A 26875-nucleotide genomic window follows, 5' to 3' on the forward strand; every position below is an offset into this window, starting at 1 on the left:
GGGACCCTGCGCTCTGTGCTGTGTGACCCTACGCTCTGTGCTGTGACCCTACGCTCTGTGCTGTGACCCTACGCTCTGTGTTGTGTGACCTACGCTCTGTGCTGTGTGACCCTACGCTCTGTGCTGTGACCCTACGCTCTGTGCCGTGTGACCTACGCTCTGTGACCCTACGCTCTGTGCTGTGTGACCCTACGCTCTGTGCTGTGACCCTACGCTCTGTGCTGTGTGACCCTACGCTCTGTGCTGTGGGACCTACGCTCTGTGCTGTGACCCTACGCTCTGTGCTGTGTGACCTACGCTCTGTGCTGTGTGACCCTACGCTCCATGCTGTGACCCTACGCTCTGTGCTGTGTGACCCTACGCTCTGTGACCCTACGCTCTGTGCTGTGGGACCTACGCTCTGTGCTGTGACCCTACGCTCTGTGCTGTGTGACCTACGCTCTGTGCTGTGTGACCTACGCTCTGTGCTGTGACCCTACGCTCTGTGCTCTGTGACCCTACGCTCTGTGCTGTGTGACCCTACGCTCTGTGCTGTGGGACCTACGCTCTGTGCTGTGACCCTACGCTCTGTGCTGTGTGACCTACGCTCTGTGCTGTGTGACCTACGCTCTGTGCTGTGTGACCTACGCTCTGTGACCCTACGCTCTGTGCTGTGTGACCTACGCTCTGTGCTGTGACCCTATGCGCTGTGCTGTGGGACCTACGCTCTGTGACCCTACGCTCTGTGCTGTGTGACCTACGCTGTGCTGTGGGACCCTACGCTCTGTGCTGTGACCCTACGCTCTGTGCAGTGTGACCCTACGCTCTGTGCTGTGACCTACGCCCTGTGCTGTGGGACCCTACGCTCTGTGCTGTGACCTACGCTCTGTGCTGTGACCTACGCTCTGTGCTGTGTGACCTATGCTCTGTGCTGTGGGACCCTACACTGTGCTGTGACCCTACGCTCTGTGCTGTGTGACCTACGCTCTGTGCTGTGGGACCTACGCTCTGTGACCCTACGCTCTGTGCTGTGTGACCTACGCTGTGCTGTGGGACCCTACGCTCTGTGCTGTGACCCTACGCTCTGTGCTGTGTGACCTACGCTCTGTGCAGTGTGACCCTACGCTCTGTGCTGTGACCTACGCCCTGTGCTGTGGGACCCTACGCTCTGTGCTGTGACCTACGCTCTGTGCTGTGTGACCTATGCTCTGTGCTGTGGGACCCTACGCTGTGCTGTGACCCTACACTCTGTGCTGTGACCCTACGCTCTGTGCTGTGGGACCCTACGCTCTGTGCTGTGTGACCTACGCTCTGTGACCCTACGCTCTGATCTGTGGGACCCTACGCTCTGTGCTGTGGGACCTACGCTCTGTGCTGTGGGACCCTACGCTCTGTGCTGTGTGACCCTACACTCTGATCTGTGGGACCCTACGCTCTGTGCTGTGTGACCTACGCTCTGTGCTGTGACCCTACGCTCTGTGCTGTGGGACCTACGCTCTGTGACCCTACGCTCTGTGCTGTGTGACCCTACGCTCTGTGCTGTGTGACCTACTCTCTGTGCTGTGTGACCTACGCTCTGTGCTGCTGCTCATCGTATGGTTACGCAGGGCGGACCTGGGAGGGCCAGTGCGGCACATTGCAGAAGGCGACCTGGGGGTTCATTTAAAATGTTTTTTATTTAGCCAGAGCTTGAACTATCTGGGTCCCAGTCACATACCTTGGCCACGAGGCTACAGGCTTCCAGTACGAGTGTGAGACACACCCACTGGACATAGGCCTGTAACAGGGGTGGTCAGGGGTGCAGGTCTTTGGACAGGGGTGGGGTGGGGTGGGTGCAGGTCTTTGGACCGGGGCTGGGTGGGTGCAGGTCTATGGACCGTGTCCGACACAAGATCACACAGCTGTGTGGCAGCTTTAGGACTGCGACTGACAGAATACTCTCCAATCAGAATGTTCCGGGCATTTCAGTGCATTTCAGTTCAAGCATGTGACTTTTCAGGGGACATTATTTACTCCTTTACGTCATGGCCAGGAGGGGGCTCAGAGCAGAGGTCAGAGCAGAGAGATGGACTCACTGCAGGGCTCAGAGCAGAGAGATGGACTCACTGCAGGGCTCAGAGCAGAGAGATGGACTCACTGCAGGGCTCAGAGCAGAGAGATGGACTCACTGCAGAGCTCAGAGCAGAGAGATGGACTCACTGCTGAAGTGTGAAAACGCAGGTCCTGATCCTACTCATTATGGGAGGTATTTTGTAGTCGGATGTTCGCACGGCGGAAAATTGTGGCATATTTCTGTTGTGACCCCAGAAAAGAAAGGGGGGCAGGGAAAGGATTGAAGAAAAAGATTAAATTAGAAAACAAACACAGATCACCATGAAAAGACACACCTAAGAAATAAGCTGGGATTGCTTCAGGAGCTTTGGGGCTTATAAAAGGTCTACGGAAGGCACTGAGGCTAGTCTTCAACGACAGAAAATAACCTCAAAAACAGAACTGAGTCTATTCCTGTTCAAACCGCATTAACAAAGAGGTTTGAGTCATCTCAAGTCCTTTTGAAACCGTTCCTCGGAATTAAAATTCAACCCTCATTTGCGTAACTTAAGTAATTGTCAGTCGAAGCAAAAAAGATCACAACGTGTTGCTCTCCTCAGCTCCTGAAACATGGTAAATGATTGGCATTTATACAGCGCCTTTATCCAAAGCACTGTACAATTGATGCTTCTCATTCACACATTCATACACACACACACACACCGACGGCGATTGGCTGCCATGCAAGGCGCTGACCAGCTCGTCAGGAGCATTTGGGGGTTAGGTGTCTTGCTCAGGGACACTTCGACACAGCCCGGGCGGGGGATCGAACCGGCAACCCTCCGACTGCCAGATGACTGCTCTTACTGCCTGAGCCAATGAGACGACTGCTCTTACTGCCTGAGCCAATGAGATGACTGCTCTTACTGCCTGAGCCAATGAGACGACTGCTCTTACTGCCTGAGCCATGTCGCCCCGAAGCCATGAAACATGGCGAAACAGGAAGAAAAAAAACTGACCACAAGTGCAATGTACTGCTGGAATTATTTAATTGCATATTATGAAATAATTGTAAGAAACAGGGTGACATATAAAAACGTGCAGTAGCTGAAGGAGGACGGGAGGCTCAGGCCCGGCTAGCGGTGCTTCCTCTTGCGGCCGGCCCTCTGGCTGGGCTTGGCCGAGTACTGCCGCTTGAAGTCCACCAGGCAGTCCGTCACCTGGGAGATGGGCGTGAAGGACTTGATTGGGGAGTTGCTGAAGGCCACGCCTCCGCTGTCACCCGATTGGTCAGCATCGGCAGGGGCGGCGTGACTGAAACTGGAGCAGAATCTGTCTCAGCGACACGCCAAACAACATCCAACACAGCCAAACAACATCCAACACAGCCAAACAACATCCAACAAGCCAAACAACATCCAACACAGCCCAACAACATCCAACACGCCAAACAACATCCAACAAGCCAAACAACATCCAACACAGCCAAACAACATCCAACACAGCCAAACATCCAACACAGCCAAACATCCAACACAGCCAAACAACATCCAACACAGCCAAACAACATCCAACACAGCCAAACAACATCCAACAAGCCAAACAACATCCAACACAGCCCAACAACATCCAACAAGCCAAACAACATCCAACACAGCCAAACAACATCCAACACAGCCAAACAACATCCAACACAGCCCAACATCCAACACAGCCAAACAACATCCAACACAGCCAAACAACATCCAACAAGCCAAACAACATCCAACACAGCCAAACAACATCCAACACAGCCAAACAACATCCAACACAGCCAAACAACATCCAACATGCCAAACAACATCCAACAAGCCAAACAACATCCAACACAGCCAAACAACATCCAACAAGCCAAACAACATCCAACACACCAAACAACATCCAACACACCAAACAACATCCAACACGCCAAACAACATCCAACAAGCCAAACAACATCCAACACAGCCAAACAACATCCAACAAGCCAAACATCCAACACAGCCAAACATCCAACAAGCCAAACAACATCCAACACAGCCCAACACAGCCAAACAACATCCAACACGCCAAACATCCAACAAGCCAAACAACATCCAACCCGCCAAACAACATCCAACAAGCCAAACAAAATCCAACACAGCCCAACACAGCCAAACATGCAACACAGCCAAACAACATCCAACACAGCCAAGCAACATCTAACACAGCCAAGCAACATCTAACACAGCCAAACAACATGCAACACAGCACCGTTTTTTTTTTAACTGTACCTGTGTTCTTGAGATGGTCCAGCTTCTGTGTTTCGATGAAAAATAAAACAGGGTTATACTGTATTTACCTGTATTATGCAATATCCATAATCTGATTACATCACAAAACCTACTTATGTAGGGTCACTTAAGGAAAATAGATATCTTTTGTGATAAGGTCCTTCATAGAGCTCTGCAATAAGCCTTTAGAAACGTATACATACTTTAGTGTGCACAAACACAATGGCAAAGGTCAAAGTTCAAAACAACTTCTGCATTCTGGGAGAGCTGGTTCACACATCGCAGTGGCAGTCTGCACTCTGATGTGTGCATCGTGTGGGGCGTGCATCGTGTGGGGCGTGCATCGTGTGGGGTGTGCATCGTGTGGGGTGTGCATCGTGTAGGAAGCGTGCATCGTGTGGGGTGTGCATCGTGTAGGACGTGTGCATCGTGTGGGGTGTGCATCGTGTAGGACGTGTGCATCGTGTAGGACGTGTGCATCGTGTAGGAAGCGTGCATCGTGTAGGAAGCGCATCGTGTAGGAAGCGTGCATCGTGTGGGGTGTGCATCGTGTGGGACGTGCATCGTGTGGGGTGTGCATCGTGTAGGAAGCGCATCGTGTAGGAAGCGTGCATCGTGTGGGACGTGCATCGTACCAGACTCCTTCTGCTCCGACCGCTCCAAGGCCGTCAGCAGACTCTTCGCTCCCTGTGAGAAAGAAGCTCCAGTGAAGAGCTGACACTAGCCCTACTCACACACAACTACAGCCCTACTCAAAGCCCCATACAGCACTCCTCACACACTACTACAGCCCTACTCAAAGCCCCATACAGCACTCCTCACACACAACTACAGCCCTACTCAAAGCCCCATACAGCACTCCTCACACACAACTACAGCCCTACTCAAAGCCCCATACAGCACTCCTCACACACAACTACAGCCCTACTCAAACACTACTACAGCACTCCTCACACACAACTACAGCCCTACTCAAAGCCCCATACAGCACTCCTCACACACTACTACAGCCCTACTCAAAGCCCCATACAGCACTCCTCACACACAACTACAGCCCTACTCACACACTACTACAGCCCTACTCAAAGCCCCATACAGCACTCCTCACACACAACTACAGCCCTACTCAACGCCCCATACAGCACTCCTCACACACTACTACAGCCCTACTCAAAGCCCCATACAGCACTCCTCACACACAACTACAGCCCTACTCAAAGCCCCATACAGCACTCCTCACACACAACTACAGCCCTACTCAAAGCCCCATACAGCACTCCTCACACACAACTACAGCCCTACTCAAAGCCCCATACAGCACTCCTCACACACAACTACAGCCCTACTCAAAGCCCCATACAGCACTCCTCACACACAACTACAGCCCTACTCAAAGCCCCATACAGCACTCCTCACACACAACTACAGCCCTACTCAAACACTACTACAGCACTCCTCACACACAACTACAGCCCTACTCAAAGCCCCATACAGCACTCCTCACACACTACTACAGCCCTACTCAAAGCCCCATACAGCACTCCTCACACACAACTACAGCCCTACTCACACACTACTACAGCCCTACTCAAAGCCCCATACAGCACTCCTCACACACAACTACAGCCCTACTCAAAGCCCCATACAGCACTCCTCAAACACTACTACAGCCCTACTCAAAGCCCCATACAGCACTCCTCACACACTACTACAGCCCTACTCAAAGCCCCATACAGCACTCCTCACAGACTACTACAGCCCTACTCACACACTACTACAGCACTCCTCACACACTACTACAGCCCTACTCAAAGCCCCATACAGCACTCCTCACACACAACTACAGCCCTACTCAAAGCCCCATACAGCACTCCTCACACACAACTACAGCCCTACTCAAAGCCCCATACAGCACTCCTCACACACTACTACAGCCCTACTCAAACACTACTACAGCACTCCTCACACACTACTACAGCCCTACTCATAGCCCCATACAGCACTCCTCACACACAACTACAGCCCTACTCAAAGCCCCATACAGCACTCCTCACACACTACTACAGCCCTACTCAAACACTACTACAGCACTCCTCACACAGTACTACAGCCCTACTCAAAGCCCCATACAGCACTCCTCACACACTACTACAGCCCTACTCAAAGCCCCATACAGCACTCCTCACACACAACTACAGCCCTACTCAAAGCCCCATACAGCACTCCTCACACACAACTACAGCCCTACTCAAAGCCCCATACAGCACTCCTCACACACTACTACAGCCCTACTCAAAGCCCCATACAGCACTCCTCACACACAACTACAGCCCTACTCAAAGCCCCATACAGCACTCCTCACACACAACTACAGCCCTACTCAAAGCCCCATACAGCACTCCTCACACACTACTACAGCCCTACTCAAACACTACTACAGCACTCCTCACACACTACTACAGCCCTACTCAAAGCCCCATACAGCACTCCTCACACACAACTACAGCCCTACTCAAAGCCCCATACAGCACTCCTCACACACAACTACAGCCCTACTCAAAGCCCCATACAGCACTCCTCACACACTACTACAGCCCTACTCACACAGTACTACAGCCCTACTCAAAGCCCCATACAGCACTCCTCACACACAACTACAGCCCTACTCAAAGCCCCATACAGCACTCCTCACACACAACTACAGCCCTACTCAAAGCCCCATACAGCACTCCTCACACACAACTACAGCCCTACTCAAAGCCCCATACAGCACTCCTCACACACAACTACAGCCCTACTCAAAGCCCCATACAGCACTCCTCACACACAACTACAGCCCTACTCAAAGCCCCATACAGCACTCCTCACACACAACTACAGCCCTACTCAAAGCCCCATACAGCACTCCTCACACACTACTACAGCCCTACTCAAACAGTACTACAGCACTCATCACACACAACTACAGCCCTACTCAATGCCCCAAACAGCACTACTCAAATGCTACTACAGCCCTACTCAAAGCCCCAGACAGCAGTGCTCCAGCAGCAGTACCTGAGTGGGGTGGGACTTCAGGCGAAGGCAGGCATCCACATGGCTCCTATACTCCTTCACAGGAAACTGGCCCTGGCACAGGAAGCACTTCTCCGGCGATGGCTCTCTGCACAGGAAGTGACACACAACACCTGAGCTGGATGCATGACAGCGACAGCAATATCCGTAAGTGTCATATTTTACTCCGTATGAACACACATATTTATATTACAATACAGCCTGCACCACCTTCTTCAGGTTTTCTGATCAGCTTCATTTTTTATTAAATCTATAATCTGAGCAGTTCAAAAGCCTCATCCCAAAGTAGCCAATCACAGAGCAGATATGGGAGCAATGTGATTGGCAAACAGGAGATTTGTGTTCCCGTTTGCAAAGAAAAGAAAGTTGTATTTGTATTTGTCTCCTTCATACGAACAGTGAAGGGGAGGGAAATTAATTGCTTTTGTTTGTCCTGGGTGTGTTTGTTTGTTAACATAAATACTCTTACACACTCACTGTGTGGCTTTGGAGGACCCAGGCTGGTCTTCCTCTGTGGTTTCAGGCCTCCTGGCACCCTTGCGCAGAACCATCACTTGAATGACAAGGATAAGGGATAAAAGGAGTCTGCCTGCACACATCTGACCCAGAGAAGGGTCTCCATCACACACTCCTCTTCTCAGACACTGAGACTCTGTCACACAGACCTTGTGAGGAGCTGTCCTTGGGCGCGCTGGCCTGTAGTGTAATGTAGTGCAGTGTGCAGTGTAATGTAGTGTAATGTAGTGTAATGTTATGTAGTGTAATGTAATGTAGTGTAAAGTAGTGTAGTGTAGTGTAATGTAGTGTGTAGTGTAGAGTAGTGTAGTGTAATGTAGTGTAGTGTGTAGTGTAGAGTAGTGTAGTGTAGAGTAGTGCAGTGTAATGTAGTGTAGTGTACTGTAATGTAGTGTAGTGTAGTGTAGTGTACTGTAATGTAGTGTAGTGTAATGTAGTGTAGTGTGTAGTGTAGAGTAGTGTAGTGTAATGTAGTGTAGTGTGTAGTGTAGAGTAGTGTAGTGTAGAGTAGTGCAGTGTAATGTAGTGTAATGTAGTGTAAAGTAGTGTAGTGTAATGTAGTGTGTAGTGTAGAGTAGTGTAGTGTAATGTAGTGCAGTGTGCAGTGTAATGTAGTGTAATGTTATGTAGTGTAATGTAATGTAGTGTAAAGTAGTGTAGTGTAGAGTAGTGTAGTGTAGAGTAGTGCAGTGTAATGTAGTGTAGTGTACTGTAATGTAGAGTAGTGCAGTGTAATGTAGTGTAGTGTACTGTAATGTAGTGTAGTGCAGTGTAGTGTAGTGCAGTGTAGTCTGTTGCTCAGACCTGGTGAGGAGTCGTCGGGCGTGCTGGGCTGGGCGGAGCCATCGCAGTACGCAGCGTGCATCTCGATCTGCGGCAGCGGGAAATGCCGCATGCAGATGGGACACTCCACCCTCTCACCGCAGACCTGCACCTCCTCAGCCTGGTCCACCTCCATGGAGCCCTGCTCCTCCTCCTCCTCCTCCTGCACCTCCATCACCTCACTCCCCGGCCTGGGCTGGGACACACACAGCCACATTCCCAAACGCTCACACATTCCCAAACTCCCACACATTCCCAAACGCTCACACATTCCCAAACTCCCACACATTCCCAAACACTCACACATTCCCAAAAGCTCACACATTCCCAAACGCTCACACATTCCCAAACGCACACACATTCCCAAACTCCCACACATTCCCAAACTCCCGCACATTCCCAAACGCTCACATTCCCAAACGCTCGCACATTCCCAAACTCCCGCACATTCCCAAACGCTCGCACATTCCCAAACTCCCGCACATTCCCAAACGCTCGCACATTCCCAAACGCTCGCACATTCCCAAACGCTCACACCTACCCAAACGCTCAAACCTTCCCAAACGCTCACACTGCAGGGCTGTTTTCAGTGTTGAGATAACCGATATGACCAGTGAACGATGTGTGTGTCAAGTGTCAGTGCAGCGTACTGCAGAGTCAGTGCTGTATGCTTGAGTATCAGTGCTTTATAATGCACTGTTTGATGTACTAGTGGACGCACGGTGTGCCGTTCGGGCATCAGTTCTGTGTACTGTAGTGTCAGTGTTGTAGTGTCAGTTGTGTACTGTAGTGTCAGTGTTGTAGTGTCAGTTGTGTACTGTAGTGTCAGTGTTGTACTGTAGTGTCAGTGTTGTAGTGTCAGTTGTGTACTGTAGTGTCAGTCCTGCAGTGTCAGTGTTGTACTGTAGTGTCAGTCCTGCAGTGTCAGTTGTGTACTGTAGTGTCAGTGCTGTATGGTGGAGTGTCAGTGCTGCAGTGTCTGTGCTGGTCTGTAGTTACCTGACTCCCAGCAGGGCTGTCCATATTCACATCCTGTGAGTTCTGCTCACTCAGCTGAGTCTCTGCGGAATAAAACACAGAACCTCCATCCTGTTCATTTACGCTCCCATAAACTGGACATGTGCTTCTCAGAGGCACAGCACCTCCTGAAATGGCAGCCCACAGGCCAAACACTGCCCTAACACTGCCCTAACACTGCCCTACCACTGCCTTAACACTGCCCTAACACTGCCCCAACACTGCCCCAACACTGCCCTAACACTGCCCCAACACTGCCCTAACACTGCCCTAACACTGCCCCAACACTGCCCCAACACTGCCCCAACACTGCCCCAACACTGCCCTAACACTGCCCTAACACTGCCCTAACACTGCCCTAACACTGCCCCAACACTGCCCTAACACTGCCCTAACACTGCCCAAACACTGCCCTAACACTGCCCAAACACTGCCCTAACACTGCCCTAACACTGCCCTAACACTGCCCACCAGAGATGGGGACTTAAGTCACACTTGAGTCGCACATACACAGACTCCAGACTCGACTTTACGTGCGCTTTACGTGCCACACGTGCGCTTTACGTGCCACACGTGCGCTTTACGTGCCACACGTGCGCTTTACGTGCCACACGTGCGCTTTACGTGCGCTTTACGTGCGCTTTACGTGCCACACTGTGCTTTTCAGTTTCAACCAAAGCAGCACCCTACGCTGTATTTCTCGCAAAGTTACAGTTTCGCATGTTGTGACCTTTGGGAATTCAGGGGCAAAAGGGTGCACTACTTTAAAAACCTTTGTATGCACGATCCTTAAGCCCGACATGCAAGCAGGAAAGCTGTGTGATCGTTATGTGATCGTTGCGTGGCATTAAAAGCTATAGAACCTGATTTTGGGTGGTTGTTATTGCATGCGTAAATATGAATAACAACTGTCAATTTATTCATGAATGCAATGTGTGACACATTTAGCACAGTGTAAAAACACAGCGGCCCACTATGAGAATCACTGTAAAGCTGATGTACAGATGAGCCGTTTTCACTATACTCCACCTGGACACATTCCATCCTCCTCTTCCTCCTCCTCCTGCTCTTCCTCCAGCTGCTGTGTCTCAGACTCCGCAGGACTCCTCTCCCGGAGAGCGCGTCTCCTGCGCAGGATGGGCACAACGCCGTAGCACGTTAGCACGTTAGCGCAAACACACGCCACCGCCCGCCTGAGCCAGCCTGAGGATGCTCTCCTGGCAGCGGTGGGTTGGCATTTCCGGTACAACTTACTGGAAAGAATACATTACATTCCGCTTGGGTTACATCACACAGGGACTTCCAAGAAGTCTTCAATACAACCATGAAATGAAAGTGAAACTTTTTGTTTTCTGAAAAATTCCACATATGTGGCTTTAACCATTCCTACATTAACGGAGGAGATTCAAATTATTTAAAAATTTTCTGATTAAGAAGAAAAAAAAAAAAAGTCACGTAATTATTACGTCTGGACATTCCGGCCTCTCTTACCGCAAAAATGGGAATTTTTCAGGTGGTTCTTCAGGCAGCGGTGATTTCTAAATAAAAACACACAATAAAATGTGTTACATTACGAAGTTATACACTTTACATCACACCTGTTAAGTTCATTAAAATTATAACATCATTATTAGTCAACGTGAGTCCCTCACAAGCTGGGAGGGGAAACAGCACGACCTGGTGGCTGGTGTTGGTACTGCACCATATATCCAGCCCTGACAGTGAGTGACATCATGTTGTGCCAGGAGTCATGATGAAGGATGCGCCCTGGCACAAAATGAGATTTTTAGAGATCCACACATTTGTAAAGAAAACCTCCAAACTTTGTCAATTTGTAAACAGAAGTCATATCTGGCGACAGAAAACATGAATCGATTTTCATTTTGGAGATGTTTGGCCTTATTGGCCGGCAAACAAGCTGAAGGTTGTGTGATGAAGGTCGTGTGATGAGCTGACGGTCGTGTGGTGAAGGTCGTGTGATGAGCTGAAGGTCGTGTGATGAAGGTCGTGTGATGTGCTGAAGGTGGTGTGATGAAGGTGGTGTGATGAAGGTCGTGTGAGGAAGGTCGTGTGAGGAAGGTCGTGTGAGGAAGGTCGTGTGATGAGCTGAAGGTCGTGTGATGAAGGTCGTGTGATGAGCTGAAGGTTGTGTGAGCAGTTGTACACACCTGCTCCAGCAGTGATTGTGAGGGGGCTGTGAAAGCTTCACTGTCCTGGGCCCCCCCGCTGGGCCCCGCGCCTCCCTGCGATTCTCCCCTCTCCTCCTCCTCCTCCTCCTCCTCCTCCTCTGCAGGAGCCTCCCCTGGGTCCTCCTCTTCCTCCTGCTCCTCCTCCTCCTCCTCGGTCCTGATTGGCCGTGCGGGGCGGGGGCGTTTGAGCCGCGCGCGGCGGCTGAAGGGCCGTTTGACGGGCGCAGGGAGCAGGGGCTCCCCCCAGGCGGCCTTGCGGAGCAGCCCCCGCTGCGCAGACTTCAGACTCTTCTCATACACCTCCAGCTGCGAGAGGATCACCTGCGTGTAGGTGTCCGGGTTCTGCCCCCGGGGGCAGAAGGGCACGCCCCAGTAATACAGCACAGTACGCTCCGCGTGAGGGGGTGTGGCCTGGCCCGGGAGGGAGGGGTTAGCGGTGGGGCCCCGCCCACTGCTGCAGGAGGCCGCTGCAGACGGAGCCGCGTACATGTTCCTGAACGTGAACTTCCAGCGAGGGCCCCTGGCCCCGCCCGCACCGCAACCAATCAGAGGGCTTCGGCTGCCCGGAGGGGACGGGGGATTCTGGGCCGGGCCGGAGGTCTGGGCCGGGCCGGAGGTCCGGGCTCTCAGCCCAACAGCATCCCGGGAGAACACCAGGCTCCGCACCGAGCCGGGAACAATTTGGAGGAGGGACTCAGAGTCCGAGGGACTGCTCTGCTCACAAACTGCATTCTGGGATCTTGGAGGACTGAGGGTCTGAGTCACAATTGGGCATTCTTCTTTCCCCTACAGAGACACAATTGAATAACCCCAGTAAACATACAGAGAATCAAAAGTCAAGAACTGAAACTACGTACAAATGTAGTTTTAATTGTTATGACAGCCAACCTGTGAACAGAGCTTATTTCTGGTGTAATTGCTAGATCACTGATCACTGAGTTTACCCGTTCAGGGATGAGTTTACCCGTTCAGGGATGAGTTCAGGGATGAGTTTACCTGTGCAGGGATGAGTTCCTCACCATCGTCCTCGCCGTCTGACCAGTGCAGGTTCATCTGCGTGCGAAAGTCCTGCTCAGGCTGCACTGCCCCCTGCAGGACACTCCCAGCAACACGCTCCGACACCGACACACACCCTACAGAGAGCAAGAGTTTAACACACACACACACACACACACACCTACAGAGAGGAAGAGTTTAACACACACACACACACACACACACACACACACACACACACACACACCTACAGAGAGCAAGAGTTTAACACACACACACACACACACACACACACCTACAGAGAGCAAGAGTTTAACACACACACACACACACACACACACACACCTAGAGAGATCAAGAGTTTAACACACACACACACACACACACACACACACACCTAGAGAGATCAAGAGTTTAACACACACACACACACACACACACACACACACACACACACACACACACACACACACCTACAGAGATCAAGAGTTTAACACACACACACACACACACACCTAGAGAGATCAAGAGTTTAACACACACACACACACACACACACACACACACCTACAGAGATCAAGAGTTTAACACACACACACACACACACACACACACACACACACACACACACCTACAGAGATCAAGAGTTTAACACACACACACACACACACACACACACCTAGAGAGATCAAGAGTTTAACACACACACACACACACACACACACACACCTACAGAGATCAAGAGTTTAACACACACACACACACACACCTAGAGAGATCAAGAGTTTAACACACACACACACACACACACACACACACCTACAGAGATCAAGAGTTTAACACACACACACACACACACACCTACAGAGATCAAGAGTTTAACACACACACACACACACACACACATACAGAGAGCAAGAGTTTAACACACACACACACACCTACAGAGAGCAAGAGTTTAATACACACACACACACCTACAGAGATCAAGAGTTTAACACACACACACACACACACACCTACAGAGATCAAGAGTTTAACACACACACACACACACACACACACACATACAGAGAGCAAGAGTTTAACACACACACACACACCTACAGAGAGCAAGAGTTTAATACACACACACACACCTACAGAGAGCAATAGTTTAACACACACACACACACATACATACACACACACACACACCTACAGAGAGCAAGAGTTTCACACACACACACACACACACACACACACACACACACACACACACACACACACCCCTACAGAGATCAAGAGTTTAGCACCCACAACACACACACACACACTCACCCCTACAGAGATCGAGAGTTTAACACACACACACACACACACACACAAACACACCTACAGAGATCGAGAGTTTAGCACCCACAACACACACACACACACACACACACACACACACACACACACACACACACACACACCCCTACAGAGAAACTCTCTCTATAGGGGTGTCGATGTGCGTGCGTGCATGTGTGTGTACAGTTTACAAACACAGATCCACAGAACTTACCGAGGGTCGTCTGGCGGCTTCGGCCCGCTCCCCGTCCGAGCCCCTGGGTCCGACCCCGACCGCCCTGCCACGAGGAAAAGCCCCGAAGGGTCCAGTGTGAATCCAGCAATCACAGCGACTCACACAGCTCAGTGTGAATCCAGCAATCACAGCGACTCACACAGCTCAGTGTGAATCCAGCAATCACAGCGACTCACAAAGCTCAGTGTGAATCCAGCAATCACAGCGACTCACACAGCTCAGTGTGAATCCAGCAATCACAGCGACTCACACAGCTCAGTGTGAATCCAGCAATCACAGTGACACACAGCTCAGTGTGAATCCAGCAATCACAGCGACTCACAGCTCAGTGTGAATCCAGCAATCACAGCGACTCACACAGCTCAGTGTGAATCCAGCAATCACAGCGACTCACACAGCTCAGTGTGAATCCAGCAATCACAGCGACTCACACAGACAGGATGAGAGGATGAGAGGGTGAGAGGATGAGAGGGTGAGGATGAGAGGATGAGAGGGTGAGGATGAGAGGGTGAGAGGATGAGGGTGAGAGGGTGAGGGTGAGAGGGTGAGAGGGTGAGAGGATGAGGGTGAGAGGGTGAGGGTGAGAGGGTGAGGATGAGAGGGTGAGGATGAGAGGGTGAGAGGGTGAGGATGAGAGGGTGAGGGGGTGAGGGGGTGAGGATGAGAGGGTGAGGATGAGAGGGTGAGGATGAGAGGGTGAGGATGAGAGGGTGAGAGGATGAGGGTGAGAGGGTGAGGATGAGAGGGTGAGGATGAGAGGGTGAGGATGAGAGGGTGAGGGGGTGAGGATGAGAGGGTGAGGGGGTGAGGGTGAGGGGGTGAGGATGAGAGGGTGAGGGGGTGAGGATGAGAGGGTGAGGATGAGAGGGTGAGAGGATGAGAGGGTGAGGATGAGAGGATGAGAGGGTGAGGATGAGAGGGTGAGAGGATGAGAGCGTGAGGATGAGAGGATGAGAGGGTGAGAGGCGGCAGCTCTGTCTTACCTCGTCTCCGTTTGCGTCCTCGCGCTGGCCTCCTCTCTGATTGGCCGGCTCCGGGTTTGCCGTGTGCTCAGAGACAGAGGGCCTGCTGGGAGGAGGGGGGCAGGGGGGCGACGGGGTGCTTGGGAGCGTTTCCGGAGAGTTCAGCGCCGCTTTGGGACACGGCCCGTCCGAGGGGGGGCGTAACCGCGGAGACGGGGCGGGGTCGCTCTGCGAGCAGAGCACAAACCCAGCCGCGCGGCAGTCCTGCTCCTGCGCCTGGCTCAGCTTCTCCAGGCGCAGCACTGCCCTCTGGGAAGGGCTCTGTGGGAAGACGGGAGAGCCCCCGGCCTGGGGGCACAACACCCCCGAGGAGTCCTGAGACTCCCGATCCGAGTCCGAGACCAGAACTCTGCCATGGAACGGGCCGACCTGAGACAAGAGACCGGGTCTGAGATCAGAACAAGAGCGAGCTAATGAGGAGGATCGCTAATGTGGAGCAGAGCTAACGCTAACATGGAGCAGAGCTAATGTGGAGGATGGCTAACGTGGAGCAGAGCTAACGCTAACGTGGAGCAGAGCTAACGCTAACATGGAGCAGAGCTAATGTGGAGGATGGCTAATGTGGAACAGGGCTAACGTGGAGGATGGCTAACGTGGAGCAGGGCTAACGTGGAGGATGGCTAATGTGGAACAGGGCTAACGCTAACATGGAGGAGAGCTGACGCAGAGAATGGCTAATGCGGAGGAGAGCTAACCTGGAGGATGGCTAACGTGGAGGATGGCAAATGTGGAGCAGAGCTAATGCGGAGAATGGCTAATGCGGAGGAGAGCTAACCTGGAGGATGGCTAATGCGGAGGAGAGCTAACCTGGAGGATGGCTAAAGTGGAGGATGGCTAATGTGGAGGATGGCTAATGTGGAGGATGGCTAATGTGAAGGATCGCTAACGTGGAGGATGGCTAACGTGGAGGAAGGCTAACGTGGAGGAGAGCTCAGAGTGAGAGGTTAGAGGTCAGAGGTCAGAAGTGACTTCATTTCCTCACCTCCTCAGAGGGAGGCAGAGCTGGGACTGGAGCATCTTTGCTGAGGGGCGGAGCCTCAGACGGGGCTGCTGGTTGGCTGAGTGGATCGCTCGGCTTCCTGCTCTGAGCCACGCCCACTGCGGTTGTCGTGGTGAACTGGTCCTCAGCAGACACGTCTCGCTTCCTCTTGCTCCGACTCAGAGAGCAGGGCCTCTGCCTGGGGGGGGGGGCAGGGCTTTCGCTGGTGGGGGCGGGGCTTTCTGCAACTGGGGTCATCGCCAACGGCAACGACTCACAGGGGTCACCGTCAGTCTGCATGCCATTTGCCTGCAACGCACACCATCCATTTTGGAGATGCTCGTGTCCAGACCAGCTTTCAAAACGACGTACAAAAGCACTAAACATATGAAGACATTATTACGGTCAGTGATAGGCGTATCACCAGGGTTCTACGCCCATTTCAGGAGCATTTGGAGGTTCAAGCCCCAGTGTAGCCACAATGAGATCCATGCAGCGCAGGCACTGGGCTGTAATGTAGTGTGAGATGGAGAGCAGTGTGAGAGCAGTGTGAGTGCAGTGTGAGTGCAGTGTGAGTGCAGTGAGAGCAGTGCAGTGTGAGAGCAGTGTGAGAGCAGAGCAGTGTGAGAGCAGTGTGAGTGCAGTGAGAGCAGTGTGAGTGCAGTGAGAGCAGTGCAGTGAGAGCAGAGCAGTGTGAGTGCAGTGAGAGCAGAGCAGTGTGAGTGCAGTGTGAGAGCAGTGTGAGTGCAGTGAGAGCAGTGTGAGTGCAGTGTGAGTGCAGTGTGAGTGCAGTGAGAGCAGAGCAGTGTGAGTGCAGTGAGAGCAGAGCAGTGTGAGTGCAGAGCAGTGTGAGTGCAGAGCAGTGTGAGTGCAGTGTGAGTGCAGAGCAGTGTGAGTGCAGAGCAGTGTGAGTGCAGAGCAGTGTGAGTGCAGTGTGAGAGCAGTGCAGTGTGAGTGCAGTGTGAGAGCAGAGCAGTGTGAGAGCAGAGCAGTGTGAGAGCAGAGCAGTGTGAGTGCAGTGTGAGAGCAGAGCAGTGTGAAAGCAGAGCAGTGTGAGTGCAGTGAGAGCAGAGCAGTGTGAGTGCAGAGCAGTGTGAGTGCAGAGCAGTGTGAGTGCAGTGCAGTGTGAGTGCAGAGCAGTGTGAGTGCAGAGCAGTGTGAGTGCAGAGCAGTGTGAGTGCAGTGTGAGTGCAGAGCAGTGTGAGTGCAGTGTGAGTGCAGAGCAGTGTGAGAGCAGAGCAGTGTGAGAGCAGAGCAGTGTGAGAGCAGAGCAGTGTGAGTGCAGTGTGAGAGCAGAGCAGTGTGAGAGCAGTGTGAGTGCAGTGTGAGTGCAGCATTACGTTCAGACTCTGCTCGATGGCGAGCCTCATGTCCTCCTCCTCCTGCTGCTCCCGCCGCCTCTGTGCCGCGTTCCCCTCCTCCATCTTACTCATCCGCAACGCCCACTCCATCATCTCGTCCTCCGTCAGCCCTGCTGAAACACCACATCCCTCCATCATCTCCTCCTCCGTCTCACTCATCCGAACGCCCACGCCATCATCTCCTCCTCCGTCAGCCCTGCTAAAACACCACATCCCTCCATCATCTCCTCCTCCGTCAGCCCTGCTAAAACACCACATCCCTCCATCATCTCCTCCTCCATCAGCCCTGCTAAAACACCACATCCCTCCATCATCTCCTCCTCCATCAGCCCTGCTAAAACACCACATCCCTCCATCATCTCCTCCTCCGTCAGCTCTACCAAAACTCTATGAGAAAAATATGCAATACGCTGTAACTTTGTTGAATATTGTGATGACAATATGACTTGGGATAAATAAACAAATATTGAAGAGTGCACAGTGACCCTGTAATATATTGAAGAGTGGACCCTGCTTAGTCTAATCAACGTAAGCCACTTTGGTAAATAACCGGAATGTACTGTAATGAGATGGACAAGAGGTGTCTGCTTCCCTGTAATGTATGCTATATGTAATGATCGCACTTGCGTTTAATTATCTTAGAATTATTAGAATTTTATTTGCCAAAACGGTGGTACAAAATTCAAGTTTGTATCAATGTGATCGATCACTCTAGCTCCTGGAACCGTACTTCCCTCTAGGGTTTTCAGCGCACTTGTGGGTTGTGATTAGCACTTTTGTTATACGTTGCTCTGGATAAGAGTGTCTGCCAAATTACTACTGTAATGACTGTTTTATGTGTGAGCAGTGTGACAGCCCGCTTTCCTATAAACCTCAGACAGACATACCTCTATCCGGTGCTCTGCTCCCTCTACCCCGCAGACGGCCTTCCCGTGCTGTTGGTTTGTACTCCTCTTCCTGTAGCAAACGCCAAATATGATTAAAGCAAATTATATTTATACACTTTAACAATTAACAAAGGTTTTCGTTGCGAAAACTAAGCGATTACACAGGCGCTTTATAGTACTTTAAAGTAGCTATGAAGACAGGCAATTTGGTGATAGTTCACTGACTGACAAAACAAAATTTCCCCATAATACTTGTTTATCGTAGCTCCCAATCTTACACACTTTGTGCAGTTTTTCCAGGCAGCCATACATATCTGCTAAATGCATAAACAGTAACTTAGCCGTGTTAGTTATTTATTATCTTTACATTGTTTGTATAGTTCACTTCCAAGGCATAGAGGTCCCTAACCACAACGCAGAAACATTCAGAGTGCGTCGAGAATCTTCAAAGTAAGTTCACCTCGGTTTCGCTGTCAGAAATGACCAGCGGTTCTGTATTTTCTGTGTGTCTTCGCTTGCTGGGAAAAGCTCCATCGTCGTCATCTCTTCTGCGAGTTCGCTTTTTCCGTGGCATGTTGTTTAGCTAGATAGTCGATATTTGAACTAGCCGTTACTTATCATAAGGATTTAGCACAAAACAAAGCGTAGTCGACGCAGCACCATTAGTAGCAGCTAGCTAGATCAAACATTCATTTTCTTCGTTGATAACGTTTCATAGTTGTCATTAGCCAAATAGCATACATCGTTCACTCGGTTTACAAAGGAATATCATTGTTTTTTTAGCTTCTGTCTGGGCTGTATCAAAAGCGTGAATCTACCCCTATATAGAAGCTTGCGAACTTCGGAGTTGCTAATAACACACTCGTACTTCCCCGACTCGGAAGCGTCCATGTTTTTGTTCGGTCATGTGACCAGACAAAGCTTGACGGGATACCTTGCCCGTTGATTTGTGGCGCGGAAATGGACAACTGGCGTTTGCAATAATCTGTCATTGCTAACTACGACCAGCTTTCATAACTTGTTTTCATAAACCAGAGTCGGATCAACCGCTATCAATGGATACCAACAGCATTGTATTTTCGCATACATTTCCTCGATATGAATGGATTGTCAAAGTTAAGAACGCTCATGCCAACTGTGTTGGATATGGTAGCTAGTAGTTGCCATATTTAGCTGGTCAACACACATGGAACACATTTTACATGGGCAAATAATTAACCAACGTTTTAAAAGAAACGTTACAACCCTTCTTCTTGATAAAACCATAGACATGTATATATGTCTATATGGATAAAACTTGCCATGTGGTGGAGAAGCGCGTGGCCAGCAGTCGGCGTTTTCGGGTTCGTTTCACAGACTTCTCGCGATGGTTCACGACGCTGTCCTCGCTCTGCGATACCCACTCGTCCTGGAAACATGGCGGAGGAAGAGCAGAATGGAGATTTTCCATACTTACCGTCGGGAGCGACGGAGGGTAGGATTCTGAATCACAGTGCTCGGCATTACTCAAAACGACTATGCACACACATCTTTGCTGCATATACTTTATTTTCGATGGCAGCAGAGGTTTTAAAAACGTTGTTTGGAGAAAAGGAGAGCCATGGTAAAAAAATAAAATAATCTGTAGCCTCTGATAGGCTGCTAGTTAGCTTGCTAGCACTAGCAGCAGTAATGATGGAAGAGATCAGTCTTGGCAAATACAACATCCAAGGTCGAGAATGCTAATCATATAAAAGTTGCATCTATGAAATCCATATGTTGTTAGTCTAAATTATCATGCATTTACTCTTTGAGCAGAAGAGAGTTTGTGTGCTTCACTGAAGTTTTGCAAAGTAGCGGTTGCAAACGGTAGCAGGCTAGCTTGCTGCTTAGGTAAGCTAGTCATGCTGCAGAAGTAACGTTATAACCTTATTTGCGTTGGCACCGTCAACGATATAACTAGCAAGCTACATGTTAACCCTTTGCTGTGACATACTTCGGTAATTCCACTTGAAATGCATTTAAAGTTGCACGTAACTCGCTATCTAGCTAAACATGATCCACTCATCAACGTCGCAGCAAGCAAGCTGGCTAACTACTTTATTTTGTATCCGTATAGCTGGCCAAATTAGCTGCATGAATGTAGTTTGTTATATTCAAGTATTGCTTAATCTGATGTCTTTATTTGTAGGATTCTTAGAGCAGATGTGCTCGCGTTAGGCGAAACATGCATCCCGTGTTGTCTCTCCCTGACAATGACGCCATGTTGTCATTCGTAAGTCTTGGCTAACGTCTCCTTTCTCGATCAGTTAACAGGATGATCAAAGAAAACAGTGACCTGTTTTCGGACACCCAGTGTAAAGTATGCAACGCGGTCCTCATTTCAGAATCGCAAAAACTTGCCCATTACCAGGTTAGTCGCTGGTTTTAATTAAACAAGTTTCAGAACCACTTGTGTACCCCTTAAAACGTTTTTTTCTGTTTTCTGAATATCTCAAGCAAAATTGTCACTTGCATTGAAATGAAAGTGCAAATACGAGTAGTTTTAAAAGATGGATTTGTGTCCAAAACAACAAAACTGTTTGTGTGTACGCTGTAAATCCACCTTTTAGCCGCTTGTCTGCAAATAAAGTGTGTAACTGACTGAAAAGAGGATAAATACAGTATGCGTTGCTGGCGGTTGAACTGCATTTCAGAAAAGACCGGCAAATGGCTTGGTGTGCTGATTCTGTGGAGTGTGTTGCTGAACGCTGTGTGATGGTTCTGTGGAGTGTGTTGCTGAACGCTGTGTGCTGATTCTGTGGAGTGTGTTGCTGAACGCTGTGTGCTGATTCTGTGGAGTGTGTTGCTGAACGCTGTGTGCTGATTCTGTGGAGTGTGTTGCTGAACGCTGTGTGCTGATTCTGTGGAGTGTGTTGCTGAACGCTGTGTGCTGGTTCTGTGGAGTGTGTTGCTGAACGCTGTGTGCTGATTCTGCGGAGTGTGTTGCTGAACGCTGTGTGCTGATTCTGTGGAGTGTGTTGCTGAACGCTGTGTGCTGATTCTGTGGAGTGTGTTGCTGAACGCTGTGTGCTGATTCTGTGGAGTGTGTTGCTGAACGCTGTGTGCTGATTCTGTGGAGTGTGTTGCTGAACGCTGTGTGCTGATTCTGCGGAGTGTGTTGCTGAACGCTGTGTGCTGATTCTGTGGAGTGTGTTGCTGAACGCTGTGTGCTGATTCTGTGGAGTGTGTTGCTGAACGCTGTGTGATGGTTCTGTGGAGTGTGTTGCTGAACGCTGTGTGGCCTCAACAGAGCAAGAAACACGCCAATAAAGTGCGGCGCTGCATGACCATCCACAAAGAGGAAGAGCCCTTGGTGAAGAGGTTCAAATCGCCCTCCACCGATGGCGTAAGTGTTAAGCGTGTTCCCTTCGTCCTGAACGCCTCCTCCCCCCCCGCTTCTTCGCTGGCCTGCTGATGTTCTCTCCTCCCCCAGGCCAGTGATAACGGGGCGGTGGACCGGGACAAAGCCTGCCCCGTGTGCAACATGACCTTCTCCTCGCCGGTGGTCGCAGAGTCTCACTACCAGGGCAAGGTGCACACCAAGAACCTGAAGCTGAAGACCTTCGGCTTCCAGGCCCCAGGTGAGGGCTCTCCTGCTGCTCTGATCTCTGTGTGTCTGTGTGTCTGCAGAATCCAGCCGCTGAAATTCACACACTGCCACGGGCAGAACCCCTCACTAAACACTGTGGTCAGTTTTAGGGGGAACCAAATATCTTGTCATTATTTGGCCGACAGTTTGCACACCTATGTCGCACACTTAACAGGGCTGTCATGTGAGATGTATGTAAACGTCAGGTCATGCAATGCAATGAGGGAATAAAAGCAGTGGGAGAGAATGGCAAATATGGATCAGTTATTTAACCTGTCCAAGCGCTTCTCGGTTCATGAGGGGGAACTTGACCTTGCCCGTACACCATCCGCCTGGGAGAAATATGGCAGCCATTTTGTGAAAGAACATTGAACGTGGAGGAAGTCATGAAAATGAAAATGAGAGGCAGCTATAATTAATTCCGTTACCCCGGGGGTAGACTAGATGATGAGATTGAGAGAAGTCTTTGGGGAGTTTCTCGGACCTAAGGGAACCCTGCACTGTGCAGTAAGAGCTGTGGGATCTTTAATAACTGCAGTCAGCAAGGACCTCCTGCAGCTCAGTGCTCCTGCCACTGCGCTGTGCTTTTGTTCAGGAGAGGACTGCCCCCTAGTGGGAGAAAGGTGAAAACCTGGTTTCCGCGAGATTGAGTGACAGTCATGGTTCATTGTCTTGACCGAACTCAAGTCTTGGAGGGGCTGCGGTGTCTGCAGTTTTTATGTTTTCTTTTCAGTGTAGGTCTTAGAAAGGCGGTGTTCACCAAACACACAACCTCTGCTCCCACTGCAGTCTCAGTGCTGATCCCCCTGCAGTCTCAGTGCTGTGTGCTGATCCCCCTGCAGTCTCAGTGCTGTGTGCTGATCCCACTGCAGTCTCAGTGCTGTGTGCTGCTCCCCCCGCAGTCTCAGTGCTGTGTGCTGCTCCCCCTGCAGTCTCAGTGCTGTGTGCTGATCCCCCTGCAGTCTCAGTGCTGTGTGCTGATCCCCCTGCAGTCTCAGTGCTGTGTGCTGCTCCCCCTGCAGTCTCAGTGCTGATCCCCCTGCAGTCTCAGTGCTGTGTGCTGATCCCACTGCAGTCTCAGTGCTGTGTGCTGATCCCCCTGCAGTCTCAGTGCTGTGTGCTTCGGTCAGGGAGGGGGGATGAGTGTTGCGCTCTCGCTGACCCCCCCGTGCCCCTCTTCCAGTGCTGCCCCCCCCTAAGCCCCCCAGCCGGAAGAAGGGGGAGGCGCCGGTCACCTTGGCGACGCAGGGCCCGGCCGAGGGAGACCCCGACCGCTTCTGCTCCATCTGCCGCGCCTCCTTCAACAACCCCACCATGGCCCAGCAGCACTACGTCGGCAAGAAGCACAAGAAGCAGCTCACCAAGATGAAGCTGCTGGAGACCTATGGGCCCTCCTCCACCCCCGGTAAGCGCTCCACCCAAACTCCTCCACCCACACCACCCCAAACTCCTCCACCCACACCACCCCAAACTCCTCCACCCCCGGTAAGCGCTCCGCCCACACCACCCCAAACTCCTCCACCCACACCACCCCAAACTCCTCCACCCACACCACCCCAAACTCCTCCACCCACACCACCCCAAACTCCTCCACCCACACCACCCCAAACTCCTCCACCCACACCACCCCAAACTCCTCCACCCACACCACCCCAAACTCCTCCACCAACACCACCCCAAACTCCTCCACCCACTCCACCCCAAACTCCTCCACCCACACCACCCCAAACTCCTCCACCCCCGGTAAGGGCAGTTTTTTGTCATTCATTGAGCTCTGAAAGTGATCCCGACCGGATCTTTCTTCCCATTCGTTGCCGTTTTAGCTTCGGCATCCGTGAGAGTCGGAACATTTTTTAAGTGATATATGTATAGTTATCATTATATTTATAGTTCTTGGGCTGTACGGGCCCTAACTGCAGAGATTCTGCTCCAGATGCCCACAGCTGTTGAATACTTTCTTGTTTCACGGAGCTTTCGTGAGTTCTCACAGCCTTTCCCAATTCTACAAGCAAGTTTTTTTCACCTGTTGGCAGATGTGTTTGAGGTTTCGTGTGCGTGCGTGCGAGCATGTGTTGAGACGTCTCTGTGTGTTCAGCCTCCACAGTGAAGGGCTACCCCTGCACAGTGTGCAACATCGAGCTCAACTCTGTAGAGCAGTACCAGGCCCACATCAGTGGCTCCAAACACAAGAACCAGTGAGTACCTCTCCTCCAGCCTGCAGCCTGCCCAAGTCTCTCCATGTCTGTGTTTTGTCAGTGTGAGGGTGAATAGTGATGGTTTGTCTGTGTTTTGTCAGTGTGAGGGGTAAGAAGGGCAACAGCACCTTCTCCAGCCCCCCAGAACCGCTGCAGCCCCCAGTGGAGTACCCCCCTCCCCCAGAGCCTGAGCCAGACTGGGGCACCTTCAACCAGGACTACGAGTGAAGACCCACCAGAACTACAACTACAGACAGGCAGCCCGCTAAAACGACATCATCACAGTGTGCCCCGCAAAGACTGAAACTACAGATCGCACCCCACAGAATCTACGGAGAGGGGCACTCCACAGGAACTACATCTACTGAGAGAGGGACCCCACAAAAACTAAACCAACAGGAAGTAGCAGTCTGCCCATCAGCGAATACACTACATCCCCAAAAACCCACTTTCTCTCCCCCTCTCTCTGTCTGTCCATCCATCTCTCCCTCTAAAGCATCGACAAGCTTCTTTTTCTGGACGGTTGTTTGATATTGTTTGGTGATGTTCTGGTGGGGTGGGGGAGCCTAATGTCTCTGAGGCCCGCAGAGTTTGGACTGATGACAGGATGGATGTGGAGGAACCGCATCAGTCTGCTGACCGGTCGTGAGAGAGCAAGTGTGAGAGAGAGAGAGACCGACCGACCGGTCGTAAAGAAGGGCATTATTCTGGTGCATCTGCTGCTGTGGAGTGGGAATCCACATGATTGTTCCTGAGTGTTATATGTTGTTATATATACATATATATATATAATTTATCTCTTTTATTTATTTTATTTTTTATTTTTTCACCTTTCACGTGATTTTGCAAATTGGTTTTTGCATTGTGGCGTATGAGTTGAGCCGATGTTCTCAGATTTCCTGGTTCCCGGTTCTGGAGTTCTGCTTTTACACTACAGCTCTCCGGTGTTTTTTCGAACGGAGAAATGATGCCTTGGTCATAACTTAAAGTACTGCACCTGCCCTTGATTTATTTTTATTTTATTTTTACATATACTTCATATATGTAAAAATAAAATCATATCTTTCCCAAAAATGAAATTGGGCGATGCTTATTTATGCTTCTGTCTCTGAAGAGCAGCTTCATCTTCATTTCATCTTTTTATTATTATTTTTTGTTTTTTAAAGAACGACTTGACAGTGTCTCACTGGACACTGAGAGGTGCTGAGACCTGAAATGAATCTGACTTATTTTTACTGATTTCGGTTCAGAAGTCACGCAATAACGGCTAAACGTTTCCTCTTTCTTCTGTGAGGTAAAATGTGTGATGATGTAGACTCCCCTTCATCTTGCCTTTGATCTGACTCTGATTCATAGTGTTAGTCTAATCTTCCTTTGTAAGAAAGCCAATGTTAATGAGCATATTTGTTCATGAGAATGAAGAATGTTTTATTTGCTGCGTGTGGTTCAGAATGAAGTGCTCCTGGCTGCTGATGAACCAGCAGCTCTTAATCAGCTGAAGTAAGTTCAGCGGATGAGTGAAAGTGAGTAATCGGTGTGAACGCTGATGGTGGCGTGTCCTCATGAGAGACAGGCGGGAGAGGCAGAGTTAAGCCTGGCTTCTCAAGAGCTTCATCTTTCTCCCTGACGTGTCCCCCGATTTTAGTACTACCCCTCTGAACTGAGGGTACAGAAACACTCTTCAGCTGCTAAGTTATTGGTCTTATTTTCTTTTTTGTGGGTTATGTACTGTACCTAGGAAATACCTGGATGTGAGAAGGCCTAGCAGCCTACTTTGTGAACTAAAATAGTTACAAATAGCTAAGGCTCCTAGATTTGTAATGTTCTGTATGATTTGCGGTTTATATGCAAACTAAATGCTTAATCAGTATGGTTAAAATAGCTGTTTGAAAGTGTTGGGAAAGCGTCCTCAAACATTTGACGTTTGAGACGGTTTTCTTGTGTGCTCGTGGATGTGATCATTCTTCCTGGGGGTTCCCTCTGGGCCGCCGAGCAGAATAAATGGATACGTGCTCGTGGGGGAACAGGAGTGGACACACATTAATATAATATGTTATTTAACAGACAGGGCTGTGTAACGATGTGTAAATAACCAAGCCGAAAAGGGCCTGCTCTTTAAAACCTCATTGTGTTAGTCGATGTTGTTCTTGACAAGATTTATTTTAAATATGGTACATGTCTGCCTAGAGAAATATAATGAAAATATACATCTAGTAAAACATGTTTTAACAATGCCTTGCCTGGTCTGGTAGAGCACTGCCCTACACCATAACTGACCCAGAGCACTACGCTAATGCAGGATTCTGATGTCGGCAGTGTCTGTATGATGTTTGTGTGCGAG

General features: G+C 50.5%; 2 protein-coding genes across 4 annotated transcripts; one reads left to right on the plus strand and one right to left on the minus strand.

The window, feature by feature from the left end:
• Window positions 1-3042: 3042 nt before the first annotated feature.
• On the minus strand, window positions 3043-20951 carry uimc1 (ubiquitin interaction motif containing 1). 3 transcript variants are annotated; one of them, XM_061248637.1, is made up of 17 exons: window positions 20031-20951; window positions 18730-18799; window positions 17822-18041; window positions 16485-16790; window positions 15464-15871; window positions 14460-14523; window positions 12914-13050; window positions 11897-12703; window positions 11220-11266; window positions 10758-10855; window positions 9711-9772; window positions 8694-8907; window positions 7851-7926; window positions 7356-7461; window positions 4937-4988; window positions 4302-4326; window positions 3043-3330 (listed from the first exon to the last, which is right to left on the minus strand). In XM_061248637.1, the coding sequence occupies exons 3-17, from the start codon at window positions 17999-18001 to the stop codon at window positions 3147-3149; spliced, it is 2766 nt and encodes a 921-aa protein (XP_061104621.1). In that variant the 5' UTR covers window positions 18002-18041; window positions 18730-18799; window positions 20031-20951; the 3' UTR covers window positions 3043-3146. The 3 variants fall into 3 exon arrangements, with proteins under 3 accessions (XP_061104621.1, XP_061104620.1, XP_061104622.1); XM_061248636.1 differs by lacking the exon at window positions 20031-20951 and adding an exon at window positions 19190-19651 and having other exon boundaries at window positions 17822-17955; XM_061248638.1 differs by lacking the exon at window positions 20031-20951 and having other exon boundaries at window positions 17822-18038.
• znf346 (zinc finger protein 346) lies at window positions 19677-26768 on the plus strand. Its single transcript, XM_061248648.1, has 7 exons — window positions 19677-20203; window positions 21018-21121; window positions 22001-22096; window positions 22184-22331; window positions 23523-23744; window positions 24435-24534; window positions 24636-26768. Exons 1-7 carry the CDS (start codon window positions 20008-20010, stop codon window positions 24760-24762), a joined length of 993 nt encoding a protein of 330 aa, XP_061104632.1. The 5' UTR covers window positions 19677-20007; the 3' UTR covers window positions 24763-26768.
• Window positions 26769-26875: the final 107 nt, after the last annotated feature.

Source organism: Conger conger, chromosome 7 (genome assembly GCF_963514075.1).
Source record: "Conger conger chromosome 7, fConCon1.1, whole genome shotgun sequence".
Classification (NCBI taxonomy): Eukaryota; Metazoa; Chordata; class Actinopteri; order Anguilliformes; family Congridae; genus Conger; species Conger conger.

Excerpts from the sequence above, each read along its gene's own strand:
- znf346 (XM_061248648.1), top strand. The coding sequence starts at position 20,008 with ATGTCTATATGGATAAAACTTGCCATGTGGTGGAGAAGCGCGTGGCCA. Across the intron at positions 21,122-22,000 it reads AAAAACTTGCCCATTACCAG|AGCAAGAAACACGCCAATAA; the intron begins GTTAGTCGCTGG and ends TGGCCTCAACAG. Across the intron at positions 22,332-23,522 it reads CTTCGGCTTCCAGGCCCCAG|TGCTGCCCCCCCCTAAGCCC; the intron begins GTGAGGGCTCTC and ends CCCCTCTTCCAG.
- uimc1 (XM_061248636.1), bottom strand. The coding sequence starts at position 19,303 with ATGCCACGGAAAAAGCGAACTCGCAGAAGAGATGACGACGATGGAGCT. Across the intron at positions 11,267-11,896 it reads CACAATCACTGCTGGAGCAG|AAATCACCGCTGCCTGAAGA; the intron begins GTGTGTACAACT and ends GTTTTTATTTAG. Across the intron at positions 10,856-11,219 it reads GAAAAATTCCCATTTTTGCG|GAGACGCGCTCTCCGGGAGA; the intron begins GTAAGAGAGGCC and ends CATCCTGCGCAG.